The sequence below is a fragment of the Leptosomus discolor genome, chromosome 7, assembly GCF_034619465.1.
Source record: "Leptosomus discolor isolate bLepDis1 chromosome 7, bLepDis1.hap2, whole genome shotgun sequence".
NCBI lineage: Eukaryota > Metazoa > Chordata > Aves > Leptosomiformes > Leptosomidae > Leptosomus > Leptosomus discolor.
In genome coordinates this window covers 42,944,917-42,961,278 of record NC_141397.1, presented here as the reverse complement: position 1 = coordinate 42,961,278, position 16,362 = coordinate 42,944,917, and the positions used below count along the sequence as shown (strand labels likewise).

General features: G+C 37.2%; 1 protein-coding gene across 1 annotated transcript in view; it reads left to right on the top strand.

Moving 5' to 3' along the window:
• The window catches only part of PER2 (period circadian regulator 2), a 39,657-nt gene extending 28,424 nt beyond the window's left edge, over window positions 1-11,233 (top strand). The window contains exons 18-23 of the mRNA XM_086467651.1: window positions 202-462; window positions 1,834-2,681; window positions 5,067-5,253; window positions 5,755-5,947; window positions 7,596-7,746; window positions 8,771-11,233. Coding sequence (XP_086323777.1) covers window positions 202-462; window positions 1,834-2,681; window positions 5,067-5,253; window positions 5,755-5,947; window positions 7,596-7,746; window positions 8,771-8,920 — 1,790 coding nt within the window. The 3' untranslated portion in view covers window positions 8,921-11,233. The remainder of the gene's footprint in view (window positions 1-201; window positions 463-1,833; window positions 2,682-5,066; window positions 5,254-5,754; window positions 5,948-7,595; window positions 7,747-8,770) is intronic.
• Window positions 11,234-16,362: the final 5,129 nt, after the last annotated feature.

The following is a 16,362-nucleotide window of genomic DNA, read 5'->3' as shown; positions in this document are numbered from 1 at the left end:
TTAAACTTCTGGCATGTGAACAGCTAGCATCTGCTTATGACTTACATTTTCTTACCGCTGAAATGTTCCCATGGAAATGGAATAAATAGGGACAGAATTTGTATCTTACAGCATAATTATTACAGAATTGTAATAGCTTAAAAATGCATATACAGAACTTTTTACTTCATATAGATTTTTTTTTTCCTCCTATTTCTGTAGAAATGATAGAAGATGGTCCAAGTGGAGCAGAACTCTTGGATGGCCAGCTTCTTGCCCCTCCATCTAGCTCTGCACATGTAAATCAAGAAAAGGAGCAATTTAAAAAACTGGGACTTACAAAGGAAGTCCTTGCAGCGCATACGCAAAAAGAGGAGCAGAGCTTTTTGAATAAGTTTAAAGAAATCAAGAGATTTAATATTTTTCAGTCCCACTGCAGTTACTACTTACAGGATAAACCAAAAGGACGGCCTGGTGAACGTGGTATGCCAATACTTTTCATGATAAAACTTGTATTTATATAGGAAGTAAATCCTATTGAGAGGGCACTTCCATTTATAGCTATATTGTGGGGCCACTGTAAATAGCAACAGTTGCATGCTATTTTTAAAGTCCACAGAAAAATTCTTTCTGACAAATCTTGCTTGAAGATTGAGAGTACAATATAGCATTTAGTGTAACAACTGAAATTTTAGTAAGGTTTCGATTTTTATCTGTTCACTATACTATTTCTGTCGTGCATCTACTTTCAAGGGACAGAAAACGCGCTTTAGCATGTTTGCTTTACTGTATTTATGCTTGTATTCCTTTGCTTTTCTTTTCCTTCTGTCTTTCCATCTGTCTTTTTTGGTTAGGTTTGTGGTTTTGTCATGTTTTCAGCCCCTTTGCTTTACATCCAGTTTCCATTATTACATAAGCAGTGAAACAATCTGATAATTGTTTGGTTGCCTTTAAGTTAATAATTTGATCAGTGGGATGGAAATGGCACAGACTAACTGTAATAGTGAGATTGTTTTGTTTACTAGGAATTCCAGATGGTGTTTTCAGAAGTTCTTGATACTGATCTGACAGAAGTCAGACACTGCTAAGCATTTTTTGCAAGTTCTTATCTTTCATTTTTTATTTATGTACTTGTATAGGTCCTTGATTTAGGAAACCTGTTCTGGAATCCTTTAGTCCCTTTTTGTTCTTTGTAAACTTTCAGCCTGTATAAATAAGCTCTAGACAAACTAAAAGCTTTTTGTGACAGAAAGTATTTTATGGATTTCCTCATGTCTGTAATCAGATAAACTGATAGCTGTCATCTAGGGAAGAGCTGCTTGGTGCAGACTTCTCCTAAAATAAGGTTGTAAAGGTAGCATGCTCTTTGCCCCTCAGGAAATTCTTTTATTTATGTGTACTTTCCTTCTGCTTTTCTTCTCCCCTCACCTTTTTCAATTAGACCTGCATGACCGTAACTCTCTAGAAATGCTTTCAGTCATGTTCCATACTGCTTTCACTGTAATTGCTGGAGTAATTAGGAGTTTGTTCCTCTGGGAGTCACTGTCTTGCAGTTTTGTGCTGTTTTGGTGACACGCATTTGAGCCTGAATTGATCCACTGCTGCTTTCCTTTCTTCCGTTGTGTATCAGCATGGTTTTCATTGCCCCATTATCTCAGCTCTTGTGCTAGAGGTAAAAGTGAACCTGACCCCTGCCCAAATACTTCCATTTGCGTAGGTGAAGTCCAGAACTGCAGTTTTGAGCAACTTCTAGGGATGACAAAGTGAAAGGGATCTGTCAGATTGCAAGTAGGATCCTTCCTGATGTTGAGTTGGTTTGGTTTTTTGGGGTTTTTTTTGGTTTGTTTTTCGCAGGTGGCCGTGGACAAAGAAATGGCACTTCTGGAATGGATCAACCTTGGAAGAAAAGTGGAAAGAACAGGAAATCAAAGCGCATTAAACCACAGGAGTCTTCGGACAGTACAACTTCTGGAACTAAATTCCCCCATCGGTTCCCTCTTCAAGGTTTAAATACTACTGCTTGGTCACCATCAGACACTTCACAAGCAAGCTATTCAGCAATGTCTTTTCCCACTGTTATGCCTGCATATCCACTTCCTGTTTTTCCAGCAGCGGGGACTGTGCCACCAGCTCCTGAGACTTCACTCTCTGGTTTTAATCAGTTGCCAGACTCTGGAAATACTTGCTCTGTGCAACCATCCCAATTCTCTGCACCCCTCATGACACCCATTGTAGCTCTCGTGCTCCCCAACTATGTCTACCCAGAGATGAACAACAACTTACCTCAAACGCTTTACCCCAGCCAACCCAACTTCCCTGCTCATTCCACTTTCTCTTCACAGACAGTATTTCCGACACAGCCACCATTTGCTACACCCAGCCCTTTCCCACAACAGGCATTTTTTCCAACACAGCCATTCCATTATAATCCACCAGCAGAGAGTGAAAAGGTTCCTGTCACAGAGCCACGAAATGATCTATCCCGTTCCTGCACTCCACAGTCAGTAGGTCCTCAAGACCAGGCTTCACCACCTCTGTTCCAGTCAAGGTGCAGTTCTCCTCTGAATCTTCTACAGTTAGAAGAAACCACAAAAACTGCTGAAAGTGGAGCTCCTGCAGGTTTACATGGAGCTTTAAGTGAGGAAGGAGCCATAGGCAAAATCATGACAACTGATAACTGTAGTGGAAAGGGATCCTTACCAGTAAGTATGCTGATGGGTTTTAGGTTTGTTTTTTTGTTTGCCTTTTTTTTTTTTTTAGTCTTCACATTCTTGAACATATATAAAGTTGTTAATATGTAGAGATGCCTAAAATGGATTCCCTCCACCCCTTCGCTGTTTCCTGTCTTTGCTACATCATTTTGAATTCTTTCACTTGTGGAACCTATTTTTTAATGATAGGCAGAAATCAGTCAATATAATGCCAGGAAATGGACTTAAAATTGTATCTAGTAAATTCAAACTTCAGCAGACTGAATAAAACATGAAATCTAATCATTAGCATTAAAACCACTTTCTTGTGGTGTTCTAGGAAGCTTGGAAATAAATTTTTAAAAATATTAATATAGATAAGCCCATTGAAAAGATTTAAAATAATATGAGCACTTTATTTTTAGCAAAAAGTTTTGGGCTAGTGAATTTGGGGGGGAACCATCTATAAGTGGTCTGAAAGAAGCTGATTTAAAATGAAATCATATCTTTGTTTACAAACAAGCACACAAAGTAAGGGAAAAATGAATTATTATTTGCAGAGCATAACTTTGTCTTATTTGGTGCACTAAAACTATGCTGAGCTATTTCGTAACTTCAGGTTTTTTATTTCTTGGCTCATTCAAATTTGATGCATCAGTTTAACAAATAACCTTACAGAAACTTCAGATTGAGTAATATGTTGATGAAGGTTTCTATGGCAGAAATATGTAGACTAATATTAATGTTTTTCTAAGGATGTCATAGAGTATCTTTGTAAATGCTAAGTCTCTGATGGGATGGAGTTGCAACCTAAACTTTTCAGGCTGGCTCCTTTTTCCTGCTTTTCTTACACTGTGGTTTGTAACTGGTCTCAGCATCTAATGATGCAGTTACAAAGTAGAACTTTGATTCACTGCTGGTAAAAGGAAAGCAGGCATTGGAAGGGGTGGCTTTTACTTTTAGGCGTGTCTGAGATCTAAACTACTGGAAGTAATCGGTAAAAATCATTGTTAGTGTTGATGCTAGCAACTAATTAAGATGCAGTGAGTTATAAGCATGTATCTACATTAGAAGTTAAAGGAGGAGGAAGGAAGAACTTCTGAAAATGCTTGTTCCCCACACTATGGGGAACATTTAGATCTCCATGGTAAACTTCTTTCCCTAGTTGGTTCAGATAATTTATTTTACCTAATATTCTTGATATTGATGCTTAAGGGGGATGAATGGAGGGAGAACAAAGATAAGTGGATTTTTTTGTATCTATGTTTTTCTAGAGAAACTTCTAAATTTTATTGATACAGTATAAAAACTTGTCACATTCTGTTACTACATGCCTGTTATCTCATGATCTTGAGAACAAATACATTTGATTTTCATGCAAAAAAAATTCCTCTATCATATGAGTCATGCAAATGCCACTTATAGATAAATTTTGAGGGATATTGTATCCACTGCCATATCTGGACTAATGTATTCTGTGCACTACACAACATCTCTGGAATCTTACCTCTATAAAGACTTCCGTAGTCTGTAACTTACAGCACGCTCTGAAGTGCCTCTGCTGGATTAAAAGAAGCTCTATGAAAAAACTTAATAGTTACCTTTTTGCTGGCATATTCTTCTGAATTTCTTTGAATTACTAGTTCCTATTCTTTAGAAATCTGTAAAATGTAACTTTCTGTAATTTCCTCATCACTTACTAGGAAATGAGGACAATATGGGCATTTGCTCAGGAATGTCTTAAGGATAAAGCTCATTCTTGCCATTATTACATACTTTGCTAAATTCTGTCATCCTTAATTTCTAGTATTTAATCTTCAAACTGACTTGGTTTGGCTTATGTTAGAAATCAGTGTAGTTAATGCCCTTTCCCTTAAAAACGTACAAATAAACTATCTTGCCTAGGAAGCTTGCATCTGGGAACACGTTCCGTCTCATCATGCGTTGAGAGTAGTAACAGTGATGGACTGTTGATGCAGATCCGAGGTAGATTTATAGTACGAGCAACCACTAGTATGTCTTAGGTGGCTTGGGTAAATTCTGGTGTGTCCAGGACAGTAGGGGCTATCAAAACTGAATAGGAAATGCCTGCCTTGCCTCTTGCTAAACTTATATGTTGGTTTGTTTTTTTTTTTTAAAGAGGAATTGAATTGAAATTTAAATCTTACTAAAGGACCACTTGTCTGCTTATTAGTCCACTTGATTATTCCTCAGTTGGTCTTCACATATGTTATTGGTGGTTGTCTGTCTTTGAATAACTGTGTAAACATGTTAGAATATAAAGTTGAATGGAGTCATACTAAATGTAAATTATTAGTAATGAAACAGCCTTGGTTTTTTCTTTTGTGTTTGTTTTTTTTTGATTTTATTTTTTTCCCCTCCCCTTCTTCTCACTAGACTGAATCTCCAATGGATGCTCAAAATAGTGATGCACTCTCCATGTCTAGTGTCCTGCTTGACATTTTGCTTCAAGAAGATGCATGTTCAGGCACTGGTTCAGCTTCTTCAGGGAGTGGTGTATCTGCAGCTGCTGAGTCTCTGGGGTCTGGATCCAATGGATGTGGCATGTCAGGGAGCAGAACAGGTAACGCTAGCAGCGAGTACTTGCTTAGCATTTTGGAAGAGTTGGAGTGTGAGGTATTGCATCAAGTGCCTTATGTAAAAATCTTCATTGTCTTTAATCCTCATTGCATAGTTTATTCTCAGTTTCTTTTTTTGGTTACATATGGAAGTTTTGGTATTGTGGTTGATTTACAGTATAGAACCTTTTTAAAGTGTGTGTAAAATAGCCATTAAGATATTGTGTAGGTATGACAGAATAATGAAGAAAAAATAATCCATATTTCATTTCAGAGTTTTTAAAGTAAGCTAATTATTCTCTTGAAACTTAATGGAGACTTAGCTTGAGAATTTGAGTTGTAAATATTAATGCAGTTACTTGGGGTGGAAGTTCCCTTTGGTTAAAAAATGACATAGTGTTGGAAGAGAACTGAAAATATAAATACAATCCTCTCTATTTTCAAAAGCATTCAGATAATCTATGTATTTGACAACTTATAATGAAACTTTAAATTTCTTTTTAAAGGTAGTAGTGAAACTAGTCATACCAGCAAATACTTTGGGAGTATCGATTCTTCAGAAAATCATCATAAAACCAAAATGAAGGCAGAAATGGAAGAAAGTGAGCACTTCATTAAATATGTCCTTCAGGATCCTATATGGCTTTTGATGGCAAACACAGATGACACCGTTATGATGACTTACCAGATACCTTCACGGTAATTCCAGTGTCATAGTCCTTCATCAACTGCATATATGTTGGAGGGAGCAGGGTGTACAGAACAAAAGATACATATGAATCCCTGTCTCAACAGAAGTAAATTGTTTTTAACACTTAGCTTGGTGTCAAGAAGAATTCTTGCTTCCTTTATATCTTTTGTATACTACACAAGAAGTTTTCAGAAAGTAAACATTATTTGGTTAGACCTACCTGTATTTTTAGATCAGTTACCTGAGTTGAAATTAACCGTGTATATTTTTTGAAGCTGTTTTATAGTTAATGATTTTTAATTACTTGCCTAGAAGTCCTTGGAGTCTGATTAATAGATCCTGGCAAGTACGCTTAGATCTAATGATGGTCTATAGCATGGAAAAACTGTGCTTCCTGGCTGTTGTCCTTGAGATGCCACATTCAGCGGCATTGATGGTTTTTTTTCCTGGGTTGTTAGCTTCCACACGTTCATTCTTCTCCATAAATTCCCATTCAAATGGGGCAAGGAAGTAGAAGGTAAATATCATAAGGTTTCTAACAGAAAAAACTTTATTGAAAGGAAAAAAAGTAAATTCCCTGCTTCAATGGCAAAGAGCAGATCTAGGAGGAGAGGGGGTGGCAAGTCTGCAGATTTTTTTTTTTAAATATTTTTTGTTTTGTGGGAACAGTGAATAGTATTTTGAAAGGAATAGGGAGTTTCAGTAAAGACAAGTCTTTTGAAAGGAAAATGAACTTTCAAAATACAGAAGCACAGGGATGATGGGAGGAAAAAAGTAGAGAACACATCATAAGAAATTAAGAATTTTTCCCTAGATTTAAAAATACCTTGGCATTTCTCAGTTTTTGTAGCCTGAAGCATTGACAACTATAGATAGGAATTCCAGTAGACTGTAAGAGTAGCAAAGCTTGCCAAAGAGAATATGATATAAAAGAGGGTATTGTGATAAGAAGAGTTAAGTTTACTGTCAGAGCGTGATGCCCAAGAAGTGTAAAGCCACCCTGTTCTTAGATACGCTGTAAGGAAGAGTAGTAGTACTAGGTTTCTTGGAACTTGCTTTCTGTTGTCATCTTTTATAGAGGTATACAGTTCGTAAATGTTTGATGTGGTGCATGGTTTTTTTTTTTAAGTTTCTTTAACCAAGGTGGGCCATTGGGGGGAGAGAAAACTTTGGCTGCTGGAACAGAGCAGTGTTTTCTAAAACTCTCCCTCTCAGTCCTGAAGTTTAATCCATTCTTGATGACTTTCTTAAACATGTCTTACTACTTCTGCTTTAGTATCTCATATGTGCATCTAGTGTCTCTTTTGGGTTGTCCTCCCAGTGAAGGGGAACTTGGAACTTACTGCAGCAGCAGAGAGAAACTGGAGTTCTTGGTGGTTTCACTAGTCATGCTGCCTGAATAGATCTAAAGAAAACTGTTTTCACTGGTGGGATTTGAAAAGACAGTGAGCCAGCAGAGATGCATTAAAGTTGTCTGCAAATGCAGAAAGCTGCTGAAATAACCACGCTTAATTTTCTTCCGATATACGATTTGTAAGCTTAACATTCCAGAACAAAAATAGTCTTTAAAAATGTTGGTATTTGACTGTGTGACCTTATATAGGCAGAAAGCCCAGAAACTGTTCAAGCTCAGTTTCTAAATACATTTTATTTTAGGGATTTGGAAACAGTTTTAAAAGAAGATAAGCAGAAATTGAAGCAAATGCAGAAACTACAGCCAAAATTTACAGAAGAACAAAAAAGAGAGCTTATTGAAGTCCATCCATGGATTCAGCAAGGTGGACTGCCAAAAACTGTTGCTAATTCTGTAAGTTTAAATGAGTTGGTTACTTTTGCGTGTATAACAGTGCTTAAATAATTAGCTGCCTATGTTAGACTTTTCCATTTCTGTTGCTATGAAAGCTTGGTCAATTATGCAGAGAAAAAAAATTAATTCAAACTTCAATGGAGTGGTTTCTTGCTTGATTTCATTTACCATAAGTCTTCTTTCCAATGGGAAAGTCAAAGTAGTGGTGAATACAGCATAAGAAATTTCCTATTTCTGAATTTCTGTGAATGTTTGAAATGCTTTATCAACATAGCCAGAAACTTCGCTACATAAAAATCTCTATTTTTGTGTGCAGAAATTTACACCCATTGCCTTCTAGAAAGTACAAAATTAATGAGAGTACACTGTTCCTTTTTTCTATCAGACTTCTTGCACAGGGTCATCTCTTGCCTTGATTCTAACTTCCTGAAAAGCAAAAAAAAAAATCTAAAAGCTTCCGTGCAGTTTTATTTGTTGTCTGTGTATTTTACTTACACACAAATACCTGATTGCATTCTCTTTTCCCTAAGCTTTCCATCATCTGTAGCTTTCTTGCACAGAAGTTATCAAATGTAGAGGCTGTCTTTGCACATGAGCATTTCAAAAGTTGGTGTAACAGAATTGCAGTGGAATCCTAATCCTGATGTTAATGTTGCTGCAACGTTAATACTATAGCATCCAGTTGCTTCAGTCTCTTAGGCACTGCAACAGCCATGAATGTATTACTGCAGGGTTAGCAATCAAATGGAGGAAAAGGTGATCAGAAGTGTGTGTAAAATGTCAGCATTATAAATGATCTATGACATAACTGCTTCCAGTAGAGTTCTCAAGTATCTGTGTTGACTTACTACACGTTATAAAATGATGGTGTTGGGGAGTGGACTATATCTGGTAGTTGCAGCACAGATGTAAAGGTTCCCTTGGAATCAGGGATCGCATGCAAATAGACTGCAGTTTGGAAAAGCGCTTTTTTTTTTTTTTTTTTTCCTTTGACTTACGAGTGTTTCTGTAACTTTCTTTTTAGGAATGTATTTTTTGTGAGGACAATATACAGAGCAATTTTTATACATCGTATGATGAAGAAATCAATGAAATAGACCTTAATGAAATGATTGAAGACAATGGAGAAAACAACTTGGTTTCCCTGAGTCAAGTCAGTGAAGAACAAACATAGCCTTTGAGCCTGTTATTTTCAAAGCTGCTTCAGAACTACAGTGATCCATAAAGGTTTTAATCTTGTATCCAGCAAGATGAATCCAGTTGATAAAAACAAATGCGGTTTTCTTGCTCTAGAAGAGTCAGTTGTGAATGAATCTCTTTTTAAATGGTGGCAGTCTCTTCCCAGTAAGGACATTGTTGAAGATGGTATAGCTTTTCTTTAAAAAAGAAAGACTCCTATTTTGCACTTATATGCCTCAAGTATTTCTTTATAAACTATAGAAACTTTCATTGATGCCTACTGTTTTTTGTAGAGTGAGTTAATGAGTACTGAAAATCCCCTTACGTGCATATGGTTCTTCAAATCTCCTTTTGGTAATGGTTCAGCGTTTTAAATTGTTCTAGCAGTTTTGCTTAGTGGCTCTTCAGCATTGTTCTTAATATTTGAAGTGGTCCAGCATAGTAGAAAAAACAACTTTCAAGCAAATGAGTTCACACTTGCCATTCTCATACCAGTTGATCCCATCCTCTTTGTTTCCTATAGTTTTGAATGTAAGAACCCTTTTCGTCTAAGAGGAACGTTGAACTAATTTTGTAAGATGGTCTTTGTTTAAAATACTTATGTGGATGTGTAAGAAAGTATTGACGAGTGCTGACAACTTTGTAGCCTTTTATTTAAATGGACGCTGCAATACTATGAACTGTTTATTACTTTGAAGCATTGTTTCTGAGAATTTATACACAAAAAGTCTTTCTGCTTAAAGATTTTGAAAACTAAGACCACAGAGGATGACTGCGTGTGCTCCAGTGACTGTTAGACAAAGCTTGGTTTAACTTTAACCTTTATTTCTGATTTGTTCTGTTGGGAGGCTGGCCATCAGTTTTTCCTGTGTGGCTAAACAAACATCAAACTTGTATGTGGCAGGGGAGGATTAGGTATTTCTTGCTGTTTGAAGGTAGTTCTTATAAAAAAAGAAGTGATTTTGAGAATAGCAATTCAAATATAGTCAAAGTCAATGCATAATCTAAAACTTAGTGTGGCTGGAATCCTTTGCTGTCAAGGCAAATGCTTCTGAGATTGTATTGACTTGAATATGTGTACTTTATGTTCTTGTGCTGTTTATATATGTTGGGTGCAGGAAGAGAACACAAAAGAGCAACTTTAATATATTGGTTAAAGACATTTAGTTGCAGTATTGCTAGATGTCAGCTGTAGGTCTTCAGGTGAAAAACATGGAGAAATTCAATTAACTTTGATATGTTTGTCTTAAAATATTTTTCATGGAAAGCATTTCCTTCTTATTAGGATAACATTTCTATTCATGGAAATTTAAGGTTATTTTTGTTCTATGAAAGTATTTCTCTTTGCATACAAAGATGATGTGAGGTTAGATCTGACACCACCAAAAACATGCAGAAATGACTGGTATTTGCTTAATGGAAGAAATAAATTGTGTAAAGTAATCAGTTATTAATTGGACAGTGTAATGAAATTTGCATTGGAGACAGGTTTTGCAGATAGAGTATGTGAACTTGTGAAACAAGTAGAATCACAGTTTAAAAACTAAATATCTTAAATGTAGCTTGAAGCACTACCCAGCAAGATCTGATTCCTGTCTTTAATAAGTTTAGCAAGGTCAGACTTAAATATATGTAAATATAAACTGAATGAGAAATTTTAAAATGTTGGTGTTCAAGTCTGATGTATTAAGTGTTTTAATCATACATGGAGCAGTGCAGCTATACCAACATATTAAATATATTTCATTTTTACATGTAAACATATAGTTTTAATTGGACCAGGGTTTGGGAAAAATAAAAGCTTTATATAAAAGGAATGCATCATAATTACACAAATTATGTTCAGGGACTTTTCAACCACTTTGGACTTCTTTGCTTTTGCATGCTTTTTTTCTGTGTTTTTTTTTTCTTCTTTTTTGTTCTCTTTTATTGTTTTTGTTTGTTTGTTTTTCCAATGACCATCTTGTAACCATAACTTAGTGAAAGGAAGAGAAGAGTATATTTAGAGCATTTTGTGGATGTGCTTACTTATGGACTTAATCTTGCATCCTTAAAGTGTTTGCATTTACAGGGTGGTATTAAAATATTTTCCTGTAACTTTAGATCTACATGCCTCCATTTATAGATAAGATTCTGAAGCTGTAATTTTTCCAAACTGTTGTAAGATGACTTATTTGTGATGACACTTTGTCAACATGTCAACAATGTTTTCTGTACACTGTGCAATATATTTTGGTTTTGCCACTTGTGACTAATTTTTATGACTCTGCTTTTTAGAAAACTGGTAAATAAAACAGATATATTTTTAGTTGCCTTTTTGTTCCTTGAGCCTTCTGCTCCATGTTAAGAAGCAAAAATATATGCATTACTGGTAGTATGTGAACTGGTATTTCAAACTGAAGAACTTGCAGACTAATGAAGAGAGTTGTGGCTTACTGTCCTGAAGTAAAATTGTTGTCTGAGCTATGTTTCGTGGTCAAATGGAAGATTGAATCTTTATATTGGCTAGTTGTTCTGAAGATATACAAACTGACTATCTGGAAGAGCCTAGGCAGCTGGGTTCTCTGTGCTTGTTCAAAACCACCAGAAGACACATTGTCCTTTCTCGCTTTGTTTAATGTCAGCTGTGGATACGTTTTCTCCTGCAGCCCTCTGTGGCTTTATACTGGTAGCTGAGAGGTAAAGAATTCCAGTTATGGCCCTTGAATTTGCTTTGTACAGTGATTATATTAGTCTTCTGTTGTGGTGTGAAGTGTCGTGTCTTAAGATTGCTGAAACTCATCAAGCTAGTATGCTTTCCTGTTAATGTTCTTGTTTTATCCTTTGAGTGGAGTAAGTGGGGAGCTGTGAGGATTTCTATTTTCTTGCTTTGAGCGGCGGTGTAGTTTAGTAGGTGTGGGGTGCTGCTTTGCACTACCCCTCCAGTTTAGGAGGTACACAGGTTATGAGACCCCCCATTAGGTCTTTTTTTCCATGACTCTGTTTTGAGAGGTTTGTGGCTTTTTTTAAAACAGAACAAGCTCGTGCGACCCCTAGTTTGGTCATGAGGGACCGAGATATTTCTCTGAGCTGCAAAATCAAGATGTTTCTGTACCACAAAACAGTTCACCACACAGGTGAATTGCCTTCACACCAAGGGTAGAATTGTAGTGTTGCGTGCTCAGTTGCTGAGACACGTGTTTTAAAGCATGCTTGTTCAATGCATGATCCAGATCCCTTTGAAGTCTTCTGAATTGACCCTAAATACACGAGCACATATGTGAAGTCTGAAAACGCTTTTCTCCTACTAGTACCTTGGTTCCTTGCTTAGCTAAACATGCAGAGGAGAGATGTATTGATGAAGCAGTTTACAAAACTACAAATCTGAGTGTCCTGCACATACACAGGGTATCTGTGCAACTCAGTACAGATAGTATTTTGCTTGCATTTGGATGTAAGTTGTGATAATTGATATATAATGTTGGAAGACCTGAAGTGCTGCTGATGCACTCAATTACCAGATAATGTTTCACAATTATTTCTGCTTCTGGTAATTTTTTGCAATTGTAAACGTAATAAGAGGACGAGTTAAATGTGGCTGCAGGTATTCATGTACTCCTCCTTGGTGATGTACCTTCTATCAGCACTGAAAGATAATGGTTTGCTCTACACTGCAGAACTGCTGGGAACAGTCTTTGTCAGAGAGAATTTCTCCCACCTCAGTAGCCCCTAGGCGTCACTGGTGTCCGTGATTGTATTTGGCAGTTTTGCCACCTCCGTTTTTCCTCTATTCAGCTGTTTGTATGTTGGGGCTGTTGAGTTTGCTATGAGACTATTTGATGTAAGGTGAAAGATCTGTGTCTTGAATTTCAAATAAGATGATGAGAAATTTCATAATGAGGAGCTGTTGGCCCAATGATAGTGAATGCAAATATATAGGCTTTCTGCTTGCAAAAGGAAAACTGACTACTGAAAAGCATCAAATTTTAGTCCACTTAACAGCTGTCATGGATTTGGAGGGAAAAAAAAATGTTCTACTTGCTGAGAATTAAGATCCTTGATTGTTCTTTTGTCTCTAGCAAAGGTGGAAAGAACCTAATGCATTGATAAGCCTTAAAAAGAGAACAATGTTTGTAGGTGTAATTTCCAGAAATTCCAGTGTTTACTTGCTGGCAAGTGGTTAGGAGCTTGAGAGATCTCTCGGATCTGTTGAACGAGATAGTGAACAGCTCATCAGCTCCTTTTTCTTGGGGACTGTGGAAGAGGACAGTATTTTTAGGGGTGGTACACGAGGTGTACAATAACTTCATCAATGTGTTTCGCTGGTGCAGCTTAAAACAAACAAACAAAACCCAAACCCCACACAATACAAAACCCAAAACCTAACTTCTGCCAAGCTTCCTAAGTGGAAAAGCAGTATAAGACTGGGTAGAAACTGAGACAACTGAACTCTTAATTATGGGTATTTCTCTTGGCATCTGCTGAAAAAATCTGAGGTACATCAGGCTGCCATGTGCAATAGGAGTGTGTGTGATGGGTTTTATTCTACAGTATTTCTGCCTCTGGATTGTATCTAGTAGTTGCAGACAAAATAAACTGCTGTGGCAGCCCATTAATCCTTAGTGGACAATGTGAAAGTAAGAAAACACTTGCCATTCACTGATAAAGAAAATGTTTTTTAGCTGAAGAACACTCTCTGAAGGAGGTCCAGTGTTCTGAGACACTATAAAAGACCAGTTAGGTGGCAGGCCCATTGCTTCTGGTGTTACTTGCAGGACATCTGTTTACACCTGTTAAAAAAAAAAAAAAAACCAAACAAACAAACAAAAAAAAACCACAAAAAAACCCCCACACCTAACCCCCACAACAAAACAACTGTCTTCAGCACCAAATTAACCAAAATGAGCAGGTGCTACGACGTAACTGTGATGCATTTCCTGTGGTGAGCACAATGACTTCTGTGTAACAGAATGGGGAAATCAGTAGTGAGATAGTTCTCAAGCACCTTGCCGCAGCTCGGGTAGATGACTTGTTGGTGGGGACCTGTTATACCATCAGCCTTAGAGGGCCATACTACTTTGCACTTCATTTCTTATGTTTACTAGACAAAAGGAGACAAATCCGAGGAGGGATTAGAATTTCCTGGTATTCTAGTATTTGTCAAGGTGTGTTTCTCTCTCTGTAGTCTGTGTATTAATACAGTAAAACAGAATATAGTGAATTTATTACACTTTAGATTGTTGTATTGGTCTAAAAGTTGCTTGTGGTGGTGTTGCACTGTCAACTTCAAAAAATTCTACTTCTGTCCAAGAAAGTATTGGCTGTATTTTTTTTTTAAATGTACTTGACTATTGCTTGTCTAAGGTAAGGTCTACTGCTTTCCCTTTTGTTGTCACCAGCTGACTCCCTTTGAAATTTCCTGTACTGTTTTGCATAGGGGAAACAAAAGAAAACTGAACCTAGAAACCAGAAAACCCAGGAACCCAATCATACAAGTGCTGGATAGATTTAGCGAATGCATTTCTTTAGCTGGCTTTAATCTTTAATTTTCTTAGCTGTAGGAAGCAGAAGAAGGGTTGGGTGGCCTGCACTTACCTCTGCTCCAAGTTAGATGAGTACCGGGACTGGCATGGGTCAGTTCTGCGGAGCCCTGGTGAGGCAGACTCAGTTCTTTTCAACTTCCCAGGTAAGAGCCACATCCATGGTGTGTGTTGTATGCAGGCATTTGTACTAATGAGTTAATCTGAACCATCTGTCTGTTCTGTCTGCTGTGACTTGTGCTCCTGCATCTCTGGCTTTTAACTCTTTGCAATTTTGTTGGGAGCATATACAAAATTACTGGAACATATAAAGACTGAAGCTGACACATAAATTGGGCTCAGTGCTTTTCTTGTGCTTGTGTTAATAAACTTTCCCCATCTCCCTTAACTTCCAGTTTGAATTTTGAATAGTGACAAATCTGCCTTCCCATATCGTGGAAAATTTTTTTTCATGGTTCAGTTGCATTTCTAAACTTGGTAAAACCAGAAGTTTACGATTAAAACGCTGAATTAGATTGCAGACCAATTTCTTTGTGCTAAGCAATTAGGAGTGGCAACAACTACAATGTAGTGGAGGTACTGTTACTTCTAGAGTCCTAAAATATGTACTTTTGTTTCTGCAACAGTACAGAATTCTAAGAAATAACATCTTGTTATTTTTCTCTTGCAGCAACAGAACATGTGTAATTTACTGTACCGAGCAGTATATTTTAGTATCAGATGCTATTTAAGTGAACTTTGTTGTATTCTTTTATTGTGCAATGTAATAACTCTCTGCTAGAATTGTTTCTCCGGTGGCGTAGAAGGCTCAGTAACAACCCCAGCCCTCGGACTGAGCTCTGCAAGCTTCAGGGCTGCTCTGCCTGTGCCTTCAGGCCGTAGTACAGAGACTCAGTAACCAGCCAGGGGCTAAAAACAGTGTCTTAAGTATTGTGATTTTGCATTTTTTTTAAGCAGCACGTGGTGTGCCACAATGCAGACAGAAGTGGCAATGTGAATAATATGGCAATCCGGAGTTATTTCCAGTGTCTATATGCAGTTGTCTTTACAAGCCCCTCCTTCTTTGTCTTCTGAAGAGCTGCTGCCTGCCTGTGAATAGTGAAGATTTTGTCCCAGCTGCTCAGTGCAGGGCCAGGAGGAAAGGCAAGGCTGGGGAGGAGTGCCTTCTGTTCAGATCTGATTTCTAGGAAGATGCATACCTCTTCCTAAACTCCGCCTCCCTGCAGGCAGCTGGAGGCTGGAAGACTTTTGTTTGCTTTCGTTGCCTTGAGGATCTCTTTTGCCTCCCCTCCTTTCAGAGACAAATCCAAATATAAATATATATATTCTAGAATTGTGTTGAAATTTCTGATTGCCAAAATCACATGGCAACAGTGAAGGATCCCCATGTAATGTAAAGAACTACGATATTCTTCTTCCATTGTCTTTAGTAATGCGTGTACAAAAAGATAGTTACCAAACTACTTTGAATGGAGGCTCCTAAATCTTTGGATGTAGTTAGGCAGTGTATTTCGTATTATTTTAACAATTGCCTTGCATTATATAAGCAGCAAATTTAAATGATACAACTGTAAAGACCTGATTCTGAAAGGACTCACGCACAACATTGTTTTATTAGTCCTGCCAGTCCACCTAAGCTTCCTTCCCTGTATGTACTCTGCCATTATGAGGTGATGCTTAAGTCTTAAATTTAAAGAACAGGATTTTCGGGGATTTCTGATCTGGATTTTTGAGGAAAATCTGTTTGATTGGGTTTTTTTAAAAAAATTCACCTGACAGTCTATTAGCTAACAGAATAGCAAAATAAAGGTGTCTATATCCTAACCTGAATAAGCCATTTTTAGTCTTGAATAGATTTCACAATGATTGAACCAGACTGCATACTGTAAATGGTTTTATAGATTTCACTTACTGACAG